The 17662-nt window shown below is 46.9% G+C and overlaps 1 protein-coding gene across 3 annotated transcripts in view; it reads right to left on the reverse strand.

Moving 5' to 3' along the window:
- The window catches only part of CCDC85A (coiled-coil domain containing 85A), a 208679-nt gene extending 200833 nt beyond the window's left edge, over positions 1-7846 (reverse strand). For all 3 annotated transcript variants that reach the window (XM_065929246.1, XM_065929245.1, XM_065929247.1), the window contains exon 1: positions 7007-7846. In XM_065929246.1, coding sequence (XP_065785318.1) covers positions 7007-7264 — 258 coding nt within the window. In that variant the 5' untranslated portion in view covers positions 7265-7846. The remainder of the gene's footprint in view (positions 1-7006) is intronic.
- Between the last annotated feature and the right edge of the window lie 9816 nt (positions 7847-17662).

Below are 17662 nucleotides of genomic sequence, written 5' to 3' on the forward strand. Positions count from 1 at the left end.
ATAAAAATCTGTAGTTGTGCCTGGCACCTCCTTCTCCCTCACCTCCCATTTGCAAGCCAAACACATCTCCTGAACTCTACCTCTGAAATTTACCTTGTCACCTCCATGCTTCAAACCCTTAAAAGGGTCTCACTACCCTTAGGACAAAATGCAAAATCCTGTAAGTCTCAAAAGGCTCCCAGTGCTCCAAACTTGCCTACTTCTCCAGCATGAATGGTGATTCCTTCAAGAATATTTAGTAAACATCTATTATGTGCAAGGTCTTAGTCCAGGTGCTAGGGAGAGATCAGTGGGCACAGCAAGGACATTGACTGTGGACCTTGACCTTGAAGGACCTCAACCTTCCTATGGCTTTCATTTTGGTGGGAAAGACTAGCAAAAATTACAGAACATAATATCATATAGTAAAAAGTGCTGGGAAAAAGATTAAAGCAGGTGAAAAAATACTATCTATAAAGAGAAGGCACCTCTGCAGAGAAGGAAAACATTTGAGCAAAGACCTGGGTGAAATCAAGGAGCAAACATTTGTTGAAAGAGAGAAAAGCCAGTGTAAAAGCCCTGAAACAAATGTGGCTCAAGCTGCAGCAAGGTCAGTGGACCTAAAGCAGAATGAGCGAGAGGGGCAGAGTGAGGGAGGAGGTCTGGGAGGCGAGGTCCAAGTGGGTGGGTGCCAGGGCTAGGTAATGTGGGCCATAGCAGCCACAGGAAAATTCTGGACTGTTGAAGAGCTGAGGCTAGAGGACTGACATGATGTAATTCGTTCTATAAAGAATCGCCAGTGTTGTGTGCAGAAAAGAGTTTGCTAGGGGGTGGAAGGAGGGAGTGACTTGAAGTGAGGGAGACAGAATAAGGTGAAAGCTGCAAGGCCAGCTAGGAGGCTACATGGTAAGTCCAGGCAGAGGGAGATGCTGGCGGCTGCTACCCACAGGGGCAGTGGACAAAGTGAGACCATTCCTCCCCATCACACGCTGAGCCCCACCCATGCTGGCTGGTCTCAGGCCCAAGGGACGAGCTCATCCCCCTTTCATTCAGATGCTTCCCAGCCTCTACACAGCATTTATGACACTTCCCCACAGAAGCCATCCCGGACCACTAATCTAAAGGAAGTCCTCTTCTGTGCTGGACCCCTTCAGTGTCCCCTCTGTTGGGCTTTGTACAACTTCTAATCACATATGGTTGAGTGTGACTATTGGTCAAGTCTCCTTCACAGGACCAGAGTCATGAGAATGGAGACCCATCTATTCCTTTCACCTCTGTGTATCCCACACACAGCACCCCCACTGTGGATACCTGAAATCAAGGCATTCAGAATTAATTGTGAAACCCCCATTTAGTCTCCATTCACACAGAGTTAAAAGGGTAGCTATTTCTTGCAGCACCATCCTTCGGAGGCGGTGAAAAGGGGGCAGCTACCTAAGATTTCCCTTGCTTCACAAAGCCTGAAAACCTCTGGTCTTGTGACTGTCAGACAACCCAGAACTAGAGGCACTCGGAGAGGGGACCTGATTCTCTCAAACTCAGACTGACTCCAATGCTTTCCTTGATACTGACTAGAAAGTAAACCATAAAACATCTGCCAACCATGCCTGGCACCCCCCGGCAGTCATGAGGCCTAAGGCAGGAGTGAGTCTCAAGGCCTGCAGAGAAAGAGGATCAGTGCGGCTTAGTTTTCAACTTGATTCTAACTCCTGGCATTACCAACGGCTCTGTTTCCTTCTCTCTAATGCCCATCCAGTTCTTCCACTTCTCAGTGCCACCTCTGACCTCAGGCCTGCTGTCTCCAAAAGCATCCCCAGGCCTCCCAGCCTTGATCTGCCCCAGCCCCTAGCTTCCCTCATTCATTCCAATTCAAGCTCTCTCTGGCCAAACTGATCTTCAAACACTTTCCCTGCAGGTGACATCTCTCCTGACTCCATCACCTCCCCTTTGCCACAGAAAGTGAAGAAACCCTTGGATCAGGCCTGAAAGGCTTTCTCCTGCCTTTCTACCTTTAAGCAAGTAAGTGTTAGTCGCCCAGTCATGCCAGACTCTTTGCAACCCCATGGACTGCAGCCCACCAGGCTCTTCTGTCCATGGGATTTCCCAGGCAAGAATACTGGAGTGGGTTGCCATTTCCTTCTCCAGAGGATCTTCCCGACCCAGGATTGAACCCAAGATTCCTGCACTGCAGGCAGATTCTTTACCAACTGAGCTACAGGGGACCGTTAGCCCCCTCTAATTATGAACCAGCTAACGAGGAACCCTGATTAGGTCTAACTTTCCAACTAGAAAAAACGACCTTGTCCTGTCTGTGAATTCGCCTAAGAGGAAAGCTTGATCTAAGACTCCACCAGCCCTAGAAGAGCACCAGGTATGGAGGCGCACCAGGTCTGAAAGAATGAATGATGAATTTCTACTCACTCCTTAATGCCTGTGAGAAACACTCCCTAGAGCACTCATTGGGCATCATTTTTTTTTTTCTTTTCTAATGTAGATGGCTTCTGGAGGGCAAGAATCCATTTCAATGTCTTTCTTTGCATATTTGATTCATCTGACTTGGTGCACTACACACAGTGAATGCTTAATAGGTGTTGATGGAGCGACCAACCCTTTAAAGCCCTAGGCAAGTGATCCAAACAAGACACAGCTCTAGCTACTGACAAAAGGCTTCTTATTGTTTTCTGCTAGCTCCTGCTGTGTTGGAGCCTATAGTAATAAGAGAATAAATTATCCCTTGAGACGGGTGCTTTATGGAAAATCAGAAGCAGTGGATATTCTGAGAAAATAATGCTAAACAAAATCAATCTTTCTCAGCTTCAAAAATTCTTCCACATTTAGCTTAATTCTGGTATTTCACAGAAAGTTCGAGTCACGTTCGTCTTCATTTGAATCTCCATGTGAAAATATTACCTTTTGACTATCCTACAACTATTCCTGTTTTCTCCAGAACTGGGAAGTAAATAGGACTTGTGCCACCATGGGTTGCTTCCCAAATGGTATGAAATATATACATGTGACTCCTGAACAAGCTGGGGGCTAGGGGTGCTGACATCTGGCCAAGTTGAAAAGCCATTCAACTTATATAGTCGGCCCTATACACACCATATCTGCAATCATGGATTCAACCAATGGCACGTCATAGCCCCGCAGTATTTACTAGTGAAAATATCCCTGTAAAAATGGACCTGAACCACTCAAACCTGTGTTGCTCAAGTGTCAGAATTCTAGTTGAGGTTGAAGGGACAGGTATTGCCTCATTCAGTTTTATCAGTATCCCCGTTTTTTCATTTATTCACTATTCCTTTTTTTCATTGCATGCATGCTAAGTCGCTTCAGTCATGCCTGACTCTTTGCAACCCCATGGACTGTAGCCTACCAGGCTCCTCTGTCCATGGTATTTTCCAGGCAAGAGAACTGGAGTGGATAGCTATACCCTCCTCCAGGGGATCTGCCCAACCCAGGGATCAAACCTGCATCTCTTATGTCTCCTGCATTGGCATGTGGGTTCTTTACCACTAGCACCACCTGGGTTCTTGCAAATATTATGTACTCTCCAATTTTTAGCTATTTCCTTTGCCTTCTAATGAATAGCTAAGCAACCGGCTTGATAATAACCTTGTGAGCTAGTTTTTTCAAATCTGTCACTTTAAGACTTGGGTTGTCTTTTTCAAAACAGTAAGTGTTTTTTTAACATTGCAACAGGCACTAGATGTTACCCATTTGTCTAAAGTAGGCTTTTAAAAAGAATAAATGTATAATCACTTGAAATTCACATCATCCCAAATTTCATACATAGGACTGTCAAGTACTGTGTGTGTGTGAGCGCACTCAGTCACTGAGTCCTGTCTGACTTTCTTATGACCGCATGAACTGCAGCCCGCCAGACTCCTCTGTCCATGGTATTTTCCAGGCAAGAACACTGGAGTGGATTGCCAGGGTATCTTCCCAACTCAGCGACTGAACCTGCATCTTCTACATTGGCAGGTAGATTCTTTACCACTGCACCATCAGGGAAACCCCTCAAGTACTATAATTGAGGTTAAAGAATTATTTTGTTATTTTTCCATCATTGCAGGATGGGGAATTAGTGTGTTGGAGAGCGAGGAGGAAAATTAATGTGCTGCAGATAAATTCATAGAGATTCAGTTGCCCCAACCTTCCCTGGCAAAACTCTAGGCCAGAGAGCTCTGTGAGTGCTGGTACATATTCAGAGAGCAGAAATGTGGTTCTCAGGAAATCATCCCTTTCAACATCAGCACCCTAACCAGAATCTCCTTTCTCGAACCCCTTTTAGGAAGATGTATCCCAATCAGAGAATGTCAACCAGCCAAAAGAAAAAAAATCAGCTTACTTGGATCATTTCATATCTGTGTGACCTTAAGAAAGCTGTTGAACCTCACTGGGTTTCTTCATCTGTGTATCATTTAATCTTCATCAAACTTCATGCAGAAATAATATACCCATTTAGCAGATGAAAAAAACGAAAGCTCAAAAAGGTGAGCCATTTGCCCATGCTACCCAAATCAACAGGGCCCCAAACCTTTCACTTTCTACTGCTCCACCCTGCACTACCAAGCCAGTGCTTGGACTGAGTCATAGGCCCCTCAAAGGATGAGAATGATGTTTCCATCTCCCCACGTCCACAACCACAGTACCACCTAGTAGCCTTCAAAATATTGAAATGCAATTTCAAAGGCAGCTCACAGAAAGAGACATAAGAAAAAAGGAAGCAAAGTGTTATGGCCTTAATTACTCCAAACTTATAGTCTTCAACTGAGAGTCCCAAACCAACAGAGGGCAAAAAATAAATTCCCTTCCTTCCAATTAAAATGAAAATAAATGTACTATTACTTATTCAGTCAATGACATTTATGGATCATGATGGTGTCTATGGAAGTTCTGAGCTCTGAGGAAGGGAAGGAAGATGACTGGCCCCTTGACAGGGCTTTACCACAGCCCCGGAGGAAGGGATGATGGGGATGAGGAGTAGAGGCTGTGTCAGATAGTAACCTGCTCCTGTCATTTCTGAACTTGGTGGACTGGTCACGAATTCCAGCCACAAGGGAGACTACTTGGGGTGTAATAGCTGCTCTTAACTGGCCGTATAGGTATTCCTCTAAATGAAGTTACTGGAATCAAGACCAGGTCCCCCATTCCCCACATCACTTACACATAGACTTACACACAGTCCACACAAACGAAAAGAACTTTCAAGTATTTCTAAGCACTTATGTCAATGCTCCACACTATCAAAATCTCTAGGAAATTAATTACAAACTCTTTCAAGTCCTATTATAGTTCAAGCCATAGAAGAAGATTAAATTGGAGGACCATGAACTATACTTGGGTCCAGCTTTGCCTAGGAAACTGGGACTGATCCAGAAGATATATGGCTATACATACTTATGCATCGTCACCTGATGACAATAACCACCATTTTTGTAGACAAGTCCAGAATTAAACCTTTGCCTACATTATAATTTATTGTCACAACCCCCAAGGCAATGGTTACTATGATTTGCATTTTATTAATGAGTAAAATGAAGCTCTGAGAAATTAATTACCCAAACTTACCCACCTGGCCAAATGAGGATTCTACTGTAGATGCAAACCCACCTCTGAGATGATCTCCCCACTACCCTGGCCTGCTTCTAATCCCCCAAGAGTCTAGTACTTAATAAATAGTCCATTAGGAATGAATCAAACCAAAAGAGAGATTAAGCCTTGGGGTTTTTCTAACTGAGATTCCCCCAACTGCACCCACTCTAGGGACCATATGACAGTCAGCTGGAGCCTCAGGGCAGGGCCATCTCCACCTGGAGTGGGCCCAGCACCCAGGTGAGCATCTTGCCTTCTGCCCCTCCCACTCCCCTTTGCCCTAGAATCCTAGAGCTGGACCGCTGGGGAAATTCAGTAAGCCTCTCGGGTCTGAGAAGTGGGGTGGGAGTGGAAAGGGGACAAGAACAGCATGTGCCTGCGGGTATTTGCTCCCCAGGTTCCTTCAGAGATTTCGTTTGTGTCTGGCTTCCTATAAACAAAAGAAGAACAATGAGAGGAAGGAATACCAGGAGGCACCAGCGCAAGCAGTGAGGAAAGGAAGTTTGTGGTACACATGGGCAGGGCGGTTCCCCACCACTCATCTGCGGCAGCCACTGGGGCGGGCACGCTGCAGGCACACCCAGAGGCTTCCAGGCGAAAAGAAACTTGGTGGGAATTGGGGGCTTTACTGTCTTGCTTTTCTTTTGTTCTCTTCTTTCCCCAATAGCAAAGACAGGAAAAGCATCACTGGCTGACACTTGAGGTACCATTTCAGAACCCTGTGCTTCCCGCACCGAGTCCCTCTGCCCTTCACCCCAGGCTGATGAACTTATAATCAAATCGGGGGCAAATGGTACGGTCGGGCAACCCCAGATGATGCCAGTCTAACTCGAGGGGAAGGAAAGCATCGGAACAGGTAGAAAACAGAACAGGAAGGCAGAGGTAAGCTTCTCTGCAGGATGAGACGTAGCCCAGCTCCAGGGATGGCGCCGGGCTTCACCCCGGGCGCCCCGTCAGCCCCTCTCCCTAGCGCGGTCCCTTTCTTCGCCTTATGCCCCATGGGGAAGTCGTGGCGCCAGAGCAACCGTATCGTACCCCTGGTCCCCAAGGGCGAAGGCGCCCTGGACTCAACCCTTCGCTCGTTTTTGTTTCCTGCCTGGCTGTAACCCGGCTCCCCAAAGCACCGATTTTCCAGGTTTCCTGGGAAATTAAAGATTCCGCTGACCTCCCAGCCTTCCGACATCCCTGGAGCACGCTCCTGGGGCCACGAAGGACCACCGAGATCGACGCTAGCGCGCCCCATATGGGGAACGGGAGGGAACCAAATGTCTCCGAAGTTTGGAAAAGTTTCCAAAGGGCTGGGGAAGGGGAGCGGGGGATGCAGACAGGGAGAAAGGGGAGCACTACCTGTTGACGGGAGGAGGGAAAGTGGTCTGGCCCCACCTCCCCGGGTGCCCAGCTCCCCGGCCCTGCCGAGCGCAGCGCTCACCTTGAGCCCGCGTATCTCGCCGAGGTGCAGCTGCAGGCGGCGGTTGACCTCCCGGATGAGGTTGCTGTGGTCCAGCATCGCGCTCACCTTCTCGGCCTCCGCGCGCCGCAGGCAGCGGATCAGCTCCTCCTTGCTCCACTGCAGCAGCTCCTCGTCCGACACTTTGGACAGGTCCTCTACGGCGGCGGCCGCAGACGGGCCGGCAGAGGTTGGAGGACAACTTTCCGCCGCCGATGCGCCTCCAGCCGCTTTCGACATGGTATCCGCGCGGTGGCAGGTGCGAGTGGGTGGAAAAGGCAAAGCGACTCCCGAAGACGCGGGCGCTGCGGGGCCGCCTCCGCCCACACCCCTGTGCGCTCCAGCGAGTCAGCTGCACCGCCCAGGGGCCGCTGGGTTGGGGCGGCAGGGGTCGCGCTGGACGGCCATCCTACCTCGCCATCTCCGCGCGCGCGCCCGCGCACCCCCAGGGCCGGGCAGCCACCCGCGCGCTGCGGCCAAGGCACATCCCGACTCCGCTCAGGTCCATGGTGAGGGGCGCCGGGAAGCGGGTGCCGCTGGGGGAGACACTGGGGAGCCGCACCCCGGTTCCCCTGCCCTCTCTGCTGCCCTAATTCGAGCCTGTCGCCCCCTACACTCTCGCACGCACACAACGCACACACGCTCACTTTCTTCCCCCTTGCTGAGCTGCAGCCCCCGCCTCCTAGCCTCGCAGGGGCGCGCTGGGCCCCGCGGCACCTCCGGAGCTAAGCTAGCGCCATCGCCGCTGCTACCCGGGTGATCCGTGCGGACGGCCGGCTGCGCTCCTCCAACCGCCTTCGCTGCTCCCGCCGCCGCTCCCAGGGAAGCCTAGGATTTGCAGCGCCGAGCCGAGGAGGGGTGGAGGCTGGGTGGGAAAAGGCTAGACCGGCAGGAGGAGGAGCCTGGAGCCAGGGCCGCCCGCAGCCGGCCGCACCTCCCGCGCGGGCCGGACGCAGCTGCAGCCGTTCGCTTGCCTGCTGGGATGCCGAGGCGCGCTCTCCGCTGTCCCGCCGGGGAAGGCCGGGGGTGCGGCTCGTCCTGCGCCCCGGCGCGGGTGGGGCGAGAGAAGTGTGACAGACGTGACGCTCGGGCTTTGGGAGGCTCGCGGGCGCCACCGTGTGACCGAAGTTACTGCTCCCTCCGCCCCTTGCCTGCCAGGCTCGTTACCGGGCAGGGGAAACAGCTGTGAGCAAAATGAGAGCTACTTGAAGAAACTGGGGTTCAGGAGCAGATGGGTAGGACGACATGAGGGTAACCGTCTGAGTATACTTTGGAGGACGGAAGAAAAGGTCGGTGGCAAAGACATCAGAGGGCTATGGGGAAGGAACGTGTAAGAAAACCCTCTAAGAAGGGGAAAAAGGCTTCTGGGCAGTACTCTTTAGGGACCACACACCCTCAGACTCACCACAGCAGGCCTCTGTCTTGTCTAAAAACCCACTACTTAGTGAAGAAGCTTAAGGGGAGGTTCTGGATCTTTTATATTTTTGTTTGAAAAACATCAAAGCCTTAAGGGAAAAATAAAAACTCCTGCTCAGGGAGGGATTTGATTTAGGTCATATCTGAATGGTCTACTGGTTTTCCCTACTTTCCTCAATTTAAGTCTGAATTTGACAATAAGGAGTTCATGATCTGAACCACAGTCAGCTCCCGGTCTTGTTTTTACTGACTGTATAGAGCTTTTCCATCTTTGGCTGCAAAGAATATAATCAATCTGATTTCGGTATTGACCATCTGGTGATGTCCATGTGTAGAGTCTTCTCATAATCAAATCCCTTACTATTATGCAGTGGAAGTGGGAAATAGATTAAGGGATTAGATCTGATAGACAGAATGCCTGATGAACTATGGATGGAGGTTCGTGACACTGTACAGGAGACAGGGGTCAAGATGATCCCCAAGAAAAAAGAATGCAAAAAAGCAAAATGGCTCTCTGAGGAGGGCTTAAAAATAGCTGTGAAAACAAGAGAAGCCAAAAGTAAAGGAGAAAAGGAAAGATATACCCATTTGAATGCTGAGTTCCAAAGAATAGCAAGGAGAGATAAGAAAGCCTTCCTCAGTGGTCAGTGCAAAGAAATAAAGGAAAACAATAGAATGGGAAACTCTAGAGATCTCTTCAAGAAAATTAAAGATACCAAGGGAATATTTCATGCAAAGATGGGCTCAAAAAAGGACAGAAATGGTATGGACCTAACAGAAGCAGAAGATATTAAGAAGAGGTGGCAAGAATACACAGAAGAACTGTACAAAAAGATATTCATGACCCAGATAATCACAATGGTGTCATCACTCACCTAGAGCCAGACATCCTGGAATGTGAAGTCAAGTGGGCCTTAGGAAGTAACACTGTGAACAAAGCTAGTGGAGATGAAGGAATTCCAGTTGAGCTATTTCAAATCCTAAAAGATGAGGCTGTGAAAGTGCTGCACTCAATATGTCAGCAAATTTGGAAAACTCAGCAGTGGCCACAGGACTGGAAAAGGTCATTTTCATTCCAATCCCAAAGAAAGGCAGTGCCAAAGAATGCTCAAACTACTGCACAATTGCACTCATCTCACACACTAGTAAAGTAATGCTCAAAATTCTCCAAGCCAGGCTTCAACAATATGTGAACCGTGAACTTCCAGATGTTCAAGCTGGTTTTAGAAAAGGAAGAGGACCCAGAGATCAAATTGCCAACACCTGCTGGATCACTGAAAAAGCAATAGAATTCCAGAAAAACATCTGTTTCTGCTTTATTGATTATGCCAAAGCCTTTGACTATATGGATCGCAATAAACTGTGGAAAATTCTGAAAGAGATGGGAATACCAGACCGCCTGACCTGCCTCTTGAGAAACCTGTATGCAGGTCAGGAAGCAACAGTTAGAACTGGATATGGAACAACAGACTGGTTCCAAATAGGGAAAGGAGTACATCAAGGTATTATATTGTCACCCTGCTTGATTAACTTATATGCAGAGTGCATCATGAGAAACGCAGGGCTGGAGGAAGCACAAGCTGGAATCAAGATTGCCGGGAGAAATATCAATAACCTCAGATATGCGGATAACATCACCCTTATGGCAGAAACTGAAGAAGAACTAAAGAGCCTCTTGATGAAAGTGAAAGAGGAGAGTGAAAAAGTTGGCTTAAAGCTTAACATTCAGAAAACTAAGATCATGGCATGTGGTCCCATCACTTCATGTCAAATAGATGGGGAAACAGTGGCTGACTTTATTTTAGGGGGCTCCAAAATCACTGCAGATGATGGCTGCAGCCATAAAATTAAAAGATACTTACTCCTTGGAAGAAAATTTATGACCAACCTAGACAGCATATTAAAAAGCAGAGATGTTACTTTGCCAACAAAGGTCCATTCAGTCAAAGCTATGGTTTTTCCAGTGGTCATGCATGGATGTGAGAGTTGGACTATAAAGAGCTGAGCGCCAAAGAATTGATGCTTTTGAACTGTGGTGTTGGAGAAGACTCTTGAGAGTCCCTTGGATTGCAAGGAGATCTAACCAGTCCATCCTAAAGGAAATCAGTCCTGAGTATTCATTGGAAGGACTGATACTGAAGCTGAAACTCCAATACTTTGGTAACCTGATGCAAAGAACTGACTCATTGGAAAAGACCCTGATGCTGGGAAAGATTGAAGGCAGGAGGAAAAGGGGATGACAGAGGATGAGATGGGTGGATAGCATCACCAACTTAATGGACATGAGTTTGGGTAAACTCCGGGAGTTGGTGATGGACAGGAAGGCCTAGTGTGCTGCAGTCCATGGAGTCACAAAGAGTCGGACACGACTGAGTGACTGAACTGAACTGAACTGCTCAGGGATGCCTGAATTTTAAGGTCAGCAGTCACTCCTCTCTAAGTACGGCCCCTTAGCCAAGCTGTAATGCCAGTCAAGGCTGCCCTGTATTACTGCTCAGCCTTTTATGGTGGTAATTTCTGGAAGGGGTACCCTGTGTCCCTGTATACTGTGTTTGGGCTACAAGAGTCTCTTCCCCTATCCTCAGTTCTGCTCTCACATATGATTCACATGGAATAATCTGAGAGGTAAACATTTGTTTTTGCCTGAAGAAGTGGATGCATTTGGTCCTGGACATGTCACTTCAGTGTATACTTGCTGAAGTGACATGCCCAGGACCAAGAGTGGGGCATGTCATGGGGCATAGGATGGAGACAGGGTCAGAAAACCACAGAGACTTGCCCCCAAGGGACTTCAGAAAACCAGGGTGCAGAGGCACTCTCTCTATCCAGTAGGATGAGGATCTAAATCAGAGGACCACCCCCTGACCAACTGCTCAGTGTATGTCCCCTGATAAAGCTGCTACCTGTTAAGAAATGATCGCTCAGCGACTTCTGAGACCTGACATCCTGGAGAGCCTGAATGGTGGTGTCTCCCTTTGACCTTGATGCCCTTAAAGTTCCCCTCCACTTAACTACACTTCAGACAGGTTTCTTCCTGACCATCCTGAAGGTCCATGACTTCCCTTTCCATAGAACACTTACTTTAGAAGACTTTTCTTCATAAATTCTTTCTCTGCTCTCTTGAACTGTAGATCACCTCCCAGCTTATCACTAGTATTACCACCCGGAAATTCTTTCTCAAGGACCTGAGAGCCATCCCTTTGAAATGTGATAATCAAGGAAGACCCTGCCCTAGCTCTTTGGGAGGTAGAAGCCTAACTTCAATGAGTGCCAGTTAGCAAACACAGATGGCTCATCACATCAGCTAACATCCCCCAACACCCAGACTCCTCTAGTACCATTGACCCTTGAACAACAAGAGTTTGAACTGTGGGGTTCTGTTTATACCTGGAGCTCCGGCCATCCATCTACATTTGAAGCAGGAAGGAGGTAGAAGTAGATGGCAAAAGTTCTCTTGGTAACATGACCCAGTGAATCTCATTTATATCCTAATAGTCAGGGCTTACCATCTGACCACCTCCCAGCTTCACGGGAAGCTAGGTAGTTTTTCTAAGTTAAGCACAATAATGTCACAAGTAAAATCAAAATTGTGTTAATAAGAAATAAGGAAACTAATACTATAAAGCCAACTAACAGTTTCATATGCAAACCTTAGCAGGGGACTCTGTATACAGTAAATGGAGGTATCTAAAACCAGCCATTAAGTGACTCTGCGTCATCAGGTCCCAACGGTTTTGCCTCATCTGTCCTTTTGAATTAACTATTCCATAATAGGTCACTATTGCCCAACCCAAAATCTCATTAGGTCTCACCTGAGTGTCCCCACTGGTTCTTCTGACTCCAGCATCACTTCTCTAGAGTTCACACAACTGCCCAAATAAACTATCTAAAACAGTCAAATCAAGCTGTTCCACCCCTCAGGAAGGGTGAACCACTGCTCATCTCAACCTCCAGGTGTAGTTCATACCATCTCTGCCCGGAGACTTTGCGGTAACTCCCACCAAGGCAGCAGAGCTTCTCCTCTCTCTCGATGATTTTGTGCTTGGCCACAGGACTTGCTTTGCTAATGGAAAGGGGGTGCCCCAAGAGTGTATCGCTTCTCCGGTGAGAACTCACCCGCCTGTACTTTCACAGTTTAGGTGGAAAGAGCTAACCTTGGGTGACTGCTATTGCTTCAGTCTGGGCCCCACACAGGGTCACCCTGCAGCCAGGCCACCCTGACCTTGTAGACTCAGATCTGTGTGCAAGAATGTGTGATTGTTAGTAAGCCACGGAGTTTGGGGTATCTTTATTGTGCAGCATGAATGCGATAGCAGATACAACTCTCTTGCTGAAATCCCTTCAGTGGCACCTCATTCTCTTCCCACAAGGCAAAGCCACGTTCCTTAGCAGAGCACAGAGGGCTGGCACAGTCTGGCCTTTGGCTACCTTGCCTCGTATTTCATACTTACCCAGTGCCAAACTGCCCATCGCTCCCTATGGGCGCTCTCCATACCTCTGTGCCCCACTGATGCTCTTCTCTCAATGCGTCTCCTGCCTTTTCCCCTGAACAACTCACACTGATTTTTCCCACGGGCACCAGCTTCTCCAGGTCCCTGGCATCAGCCCACAATCTTCAGTGGAAGCAGGAGTGAGTATCCCATCTAACCTCCAGTGTGTACCATAGTTCAGCACTTGAAAGAGAGTATCAACTACAGAATAGTACAGGTAGAGACTCAGACTAACCCAGCTCAATCCTAGTAGAAAGTTTAGCTCCAGCCAGAGTTTAATATTCTATCTTTCGTATTGTCTCCAAACCCCACAGACTCCCATCATCCCCTACAGAGCCCCTCGGGACCACGGGAGATGCTTGCTCTTGAGGACATTGTTGAGTATATTCCACAATGCATTGTCATGACACCGCATCCTCATTCATGAGACTTCTTGGCAACTCATTAGTTTTAATCTTATGGAGACTAAATTATGCAACCAGTAAGCATTTTTCTTTGCACTGACTACTGGGAAGTCAGATCCAAATTTGTGATCCACATTCAGCTACTTCAACAAGACTTAAGTAATATAGTCTGTTGATTAACTCTGACTTCTGTCGTTTTTTTTTACTTTCAAATTCCCTTCTCCAAATTTCCAAATTTATTTTTTACCTTGTTCTGTATGTATATTTGCACATTGTCAGATACATATATCTGCAAACATACACACAATTTTAAAAAAAAGGAACAAAAGGGAAAGAGAGGTCTTTTCTTTAGTTATAGACCCTATATGTTTTGTCTCCCATTTACTTTGATGTCTTTTCCCTCTATCAGCCCTAAACTCTGTCAATAAGGCCTGCTTCCTACTTAAGGTCAGCACTTAATAAAGGAGGGAAACAAGGAGAGAACAAGCTTCCTAGAAGCTTTTGTTCAGAATTTTTTACCCCCCTGGTTTGGAATGCCTCTTCCTTTTGAAAATATTAATTACTGTTTGGCATTTGCTATTATAGAAGTCAAAGGAGTGCTTTGCAGTTTAGAAAACTTTTCAGATTTTTCAAAATTGTTTAAAGGTAGGATATTATGGTGCTCAAATGCTGCAAAATGCTCTCAGGGGACAGGTTTATTCGCTGATGATGCCAGAGTAAGTAATGATACTGCATCAACAAGGCTGAGGCTTATCTCATTGTATGTGTGTTGTGTCAAGTAACACAAGCAGCCATTGAAACGTCCTATCTTGCTCCCCAAAGGGCCCGTTTCCCAGGCAACATTTCAAAGCTCGATGGAAGTACATCAGACTTTAGCTTTGGTGTCTAATTCTGCATCCAGATCCGGAGAACATGGCTTTGTGTGGAGCTAGGAAACAGCTGAGATTCCCAGCTCTGGTGAGAAACCTCTGGGGGTGGTGGATATTATTGATGGTTGACTCCAAAACATGTTTCTGCCTCAAGCCAATGCGGAAGTGCTTTGCCTTGATCCAGTCCCACAAACAGGACATTTAGGAGCTTGCTGGTTTTTATTGTACTTTGTTCTGCCAAGTACTAAGGCAGAAACTTCCAGGCAAGTGTTAATGTCACTGCCAGAAGCACCCAAGGGAGAGAGGTTCAGTCAACCTGATCGTCAGCGTTGGGATCCCCAGTGTCTCCGGGCTCACGGGAACAGCAGCTCTGCCCCCTCACATGCAGTCTCACAGCTGCACCGTGGGTGGGATGAGGCATGCATCTCAGGGAAGAAAGTGAAAGCAGAGGGTACTTCAGGAGCCCCTGTTTTCTGTTGTTTGTAAAGGAAACAGTCATACCCGTCCATGGTCATCCCTGGACCTTTAATGCTGTTGCCACTGTTATCTCTCCTCCGGTCTTTACTCCACAGATTCTCAGCCTTGATTGCATATTGGAATGACCAGGGCTTCTTCCTAGAGATTTTTGATTTGATAAGTCTGGGGTACAGCATACACATTGGGTTTTTTTTTTTTAACTCGTCACATGATTCTGTTGTGTAGCCATTTGAAAATTACTGTTAGATGGTATAGATGGACTAGAAATACAGTACAAACCACAAATACAAGTAACAAATGAAAATTTAAAACATACAAGTAACAAATGAAAATTTAAAACTCCTAGTTGTTTGGTGCCTAAGTCATGTCTGCCTCTTTGTGACCCCATGGACGGTAGCCCACCAGGCTCCTTTGTCTATGGGATTCTCGAGGCACGAATACTGGAGTGGGTTGCCATTTCCTTCTCCAGGGAATCTTCCTGACCTAGGGATCGAATCCGTGTCTCCTGCATTGGCAGGCAGGTTCTTTACCACTAAGCCACCAGGGAAACCTGCAAAGTTTCTAGTAGTTTCTTTTTAAACTAAAAATAAACAGGTGATACTAATTTTAATAAGATATCATTTACTCTAATGTATCCAAAATGTTAGTTCAATGTGTAATCAACATAAAAATTATGAATGAGATGCTTTGCATTTTTGTAGTAACCTTTCAAGATCTAACATGAGCTTTATGCTTACAGCACATCTCAATTCAGACAAGCCACATTTCAAGTGCTCAATATCCACATGTGACTAGTGGCTTCCAAATTGGACAGCACAGATGTATTCCATTTGGAGGTGGGGGGAGAAGTGAAAGAAAGAGACTGAATAATGTGGTGGACTGAATAATAAGGCCCTCAAAGATATCCTGCGCTAATCCCTGAAACCTATGAATGTTACCTTACATGGTAGTAACAGACTTTGCAGATATGATTGCATTAAGAATCTTGAGATAGGTCAGTAGCTTATCCCAGTAGGTCCTGCATGAGACCACATATATCCTTATGGAAGGGACATAGGGAGAATTCCCCAACAGGAGAGGAGAGGGCTATGTAACCACAGTGATGGATTGGAATGATGGGGCTGCAAATAAAGGAATGCTGGCAGCCACTAGAACCTGGAGGAGTCGAGGAACAGTCTCTCCCGAGAGCCTCTGGAGGAAACACAGCCCTTCCAACACTTTGATTTCAGCCGCTTAAGACTCATTTCAGATTCCTGGCCTTCTGTGAGAAAATAAATTTCTATTATTTAAAGATGCTAAATCTGTGGTCAGAGTAGGAACTAATATGGCATGATACCACTTATAACAGAGCACTTCCTTTTTATCTGTAGTGTTGTAGTCATCACAGCCTGTCTTCTTTAATAGCTAGTTGAATATCTATTGATATTTTCTTTTTGAGGCAGGGATATGCATATTCTTGATGAACCCTCACCACACCCAGCCAGTAAGGTGGGTGCCATAGTCATCAGCAAAGGTTGTTCAGATGCACCTGAAGTGCTGCCTCCAGGGTGCCCAGATTGTGTGTGCTCCGGAAAAGCATGAAAGGAAGGCTGCCTCCAAGGGAGATCTCTATCTGACGGAGCAACAACAGATCACAAACTTCTAGACATTCACTTGGTCCATTGTAACACCTGCCTGCCCTAGTCTCTTGAAGTGTCTTTGAGAAGCAGTAACCCCAGGAGTAGAGAAAAGGAAGAAAGTGCTAGAAGCAGGAACTGCCTACCAGGTCTGACCTGCGACACAAACTCCAGCAGAACTAGCCCACCCCTGCCTGTCCCAGGGCAGACCCACCCCCACGAGACCAGGAGTTGTTTGTCTCTTTGCTCAGCTGCCTGAAATAGACATAGTTAAGAGTCTCTCAGGTGAAAATACCTTTTCACATCTCTGCTCAATAAGATAGCTTTCCTCCTAACATGGAGATCAGCTGCTCTGAGGGTGTGTAAGTTTGATTAGGAGTCTGCTCTTAGGCAGCAGGACGGTCTCCTGGCAGCATCAGTAGCACCTGGGATGTTGCTTATCATGCCCCCATATAATTTAAAATGATAAATGACAGAGCAAAAATTGAAGTACATGCTGTCCTTCAGAACAGAAGCTTCCAAAATGCTGTGGGCACACTGCACTGGAGAACTCTCATGGGCGAGTACACGGTCTTACTGAATCCACGATGGAACCAGGCATTTGATTTCCTTTTATATATGAGTAGTCCAAGGCTCAGGCCAGACTCTCACAGTTAACAGAGTATCATCCGGATGATAGTCTTCATCCAAAGAAAACAAGGGGAGTTTGAAGATTCTTCAGGTGACTCTCTGGGCCCCAACCTTCCATACAGCCTTCAAAGAATGGCATGGGGTCTTCAGTGGCGCACTGAGTCCCGGGTGTTCAGAAATAGCAGCAGAGCAAGCATAGGATGAGAACAGCCTCTGAAGGTGACATAAAAGAGGTTCTTATGCCTTTGCCACTGGGAAAGAAAATCTAATTGCAGAATATTTTGCAAGGGAGTTGTAACATTTTTTTGTCTTTTGGTTTGTCTGGTAGCATCTACAGAAGTTGCTAAAGCAGTCTCTTTCCCACAGGGATATTTGCAAAGAATGCTGTCTGCCTCAGCACCACTGTGCTGCTGCTAATCCCTGCCCCTTCATGTTGCAGCCTTAATGTCACTGCGCCAGAGATACCATCACTAATCAGGTCATCAGAAGGACCTACTCCTTCATCATGGGTTCATCACCTTATTAGTTTCCTTTATAACACTTTTCATTTGAAATTGTTTCTATTTTGTCTGTTTGCTTTCCATTTTCAGCTGGGAAAGGCATATAAGGAGGAAGTATGTTTGTGTTGTGCCTGACTCATGGTACCTATTCAGAAACTCTTTTTTAGTAACTAGATAAATTGCAGATATTTAATATTTGCTTATCTGCACAGCAAGCCCCTAATCACTCTATGCTT

The sequence above is a fragment of the Muntiacus reevesi genome, chromosome 3 (assembly GCF_963930625.1).
Source record: "Muntiacus reevesi chromosome 3, mMunRee1.1, whole genome shotgun sequence".
NCBI lineage: Eukaryota > Metazoa > Chordata > Mammalia > Artiodactyla > Cervidae > Muntiacus > Muntiacus reevesi.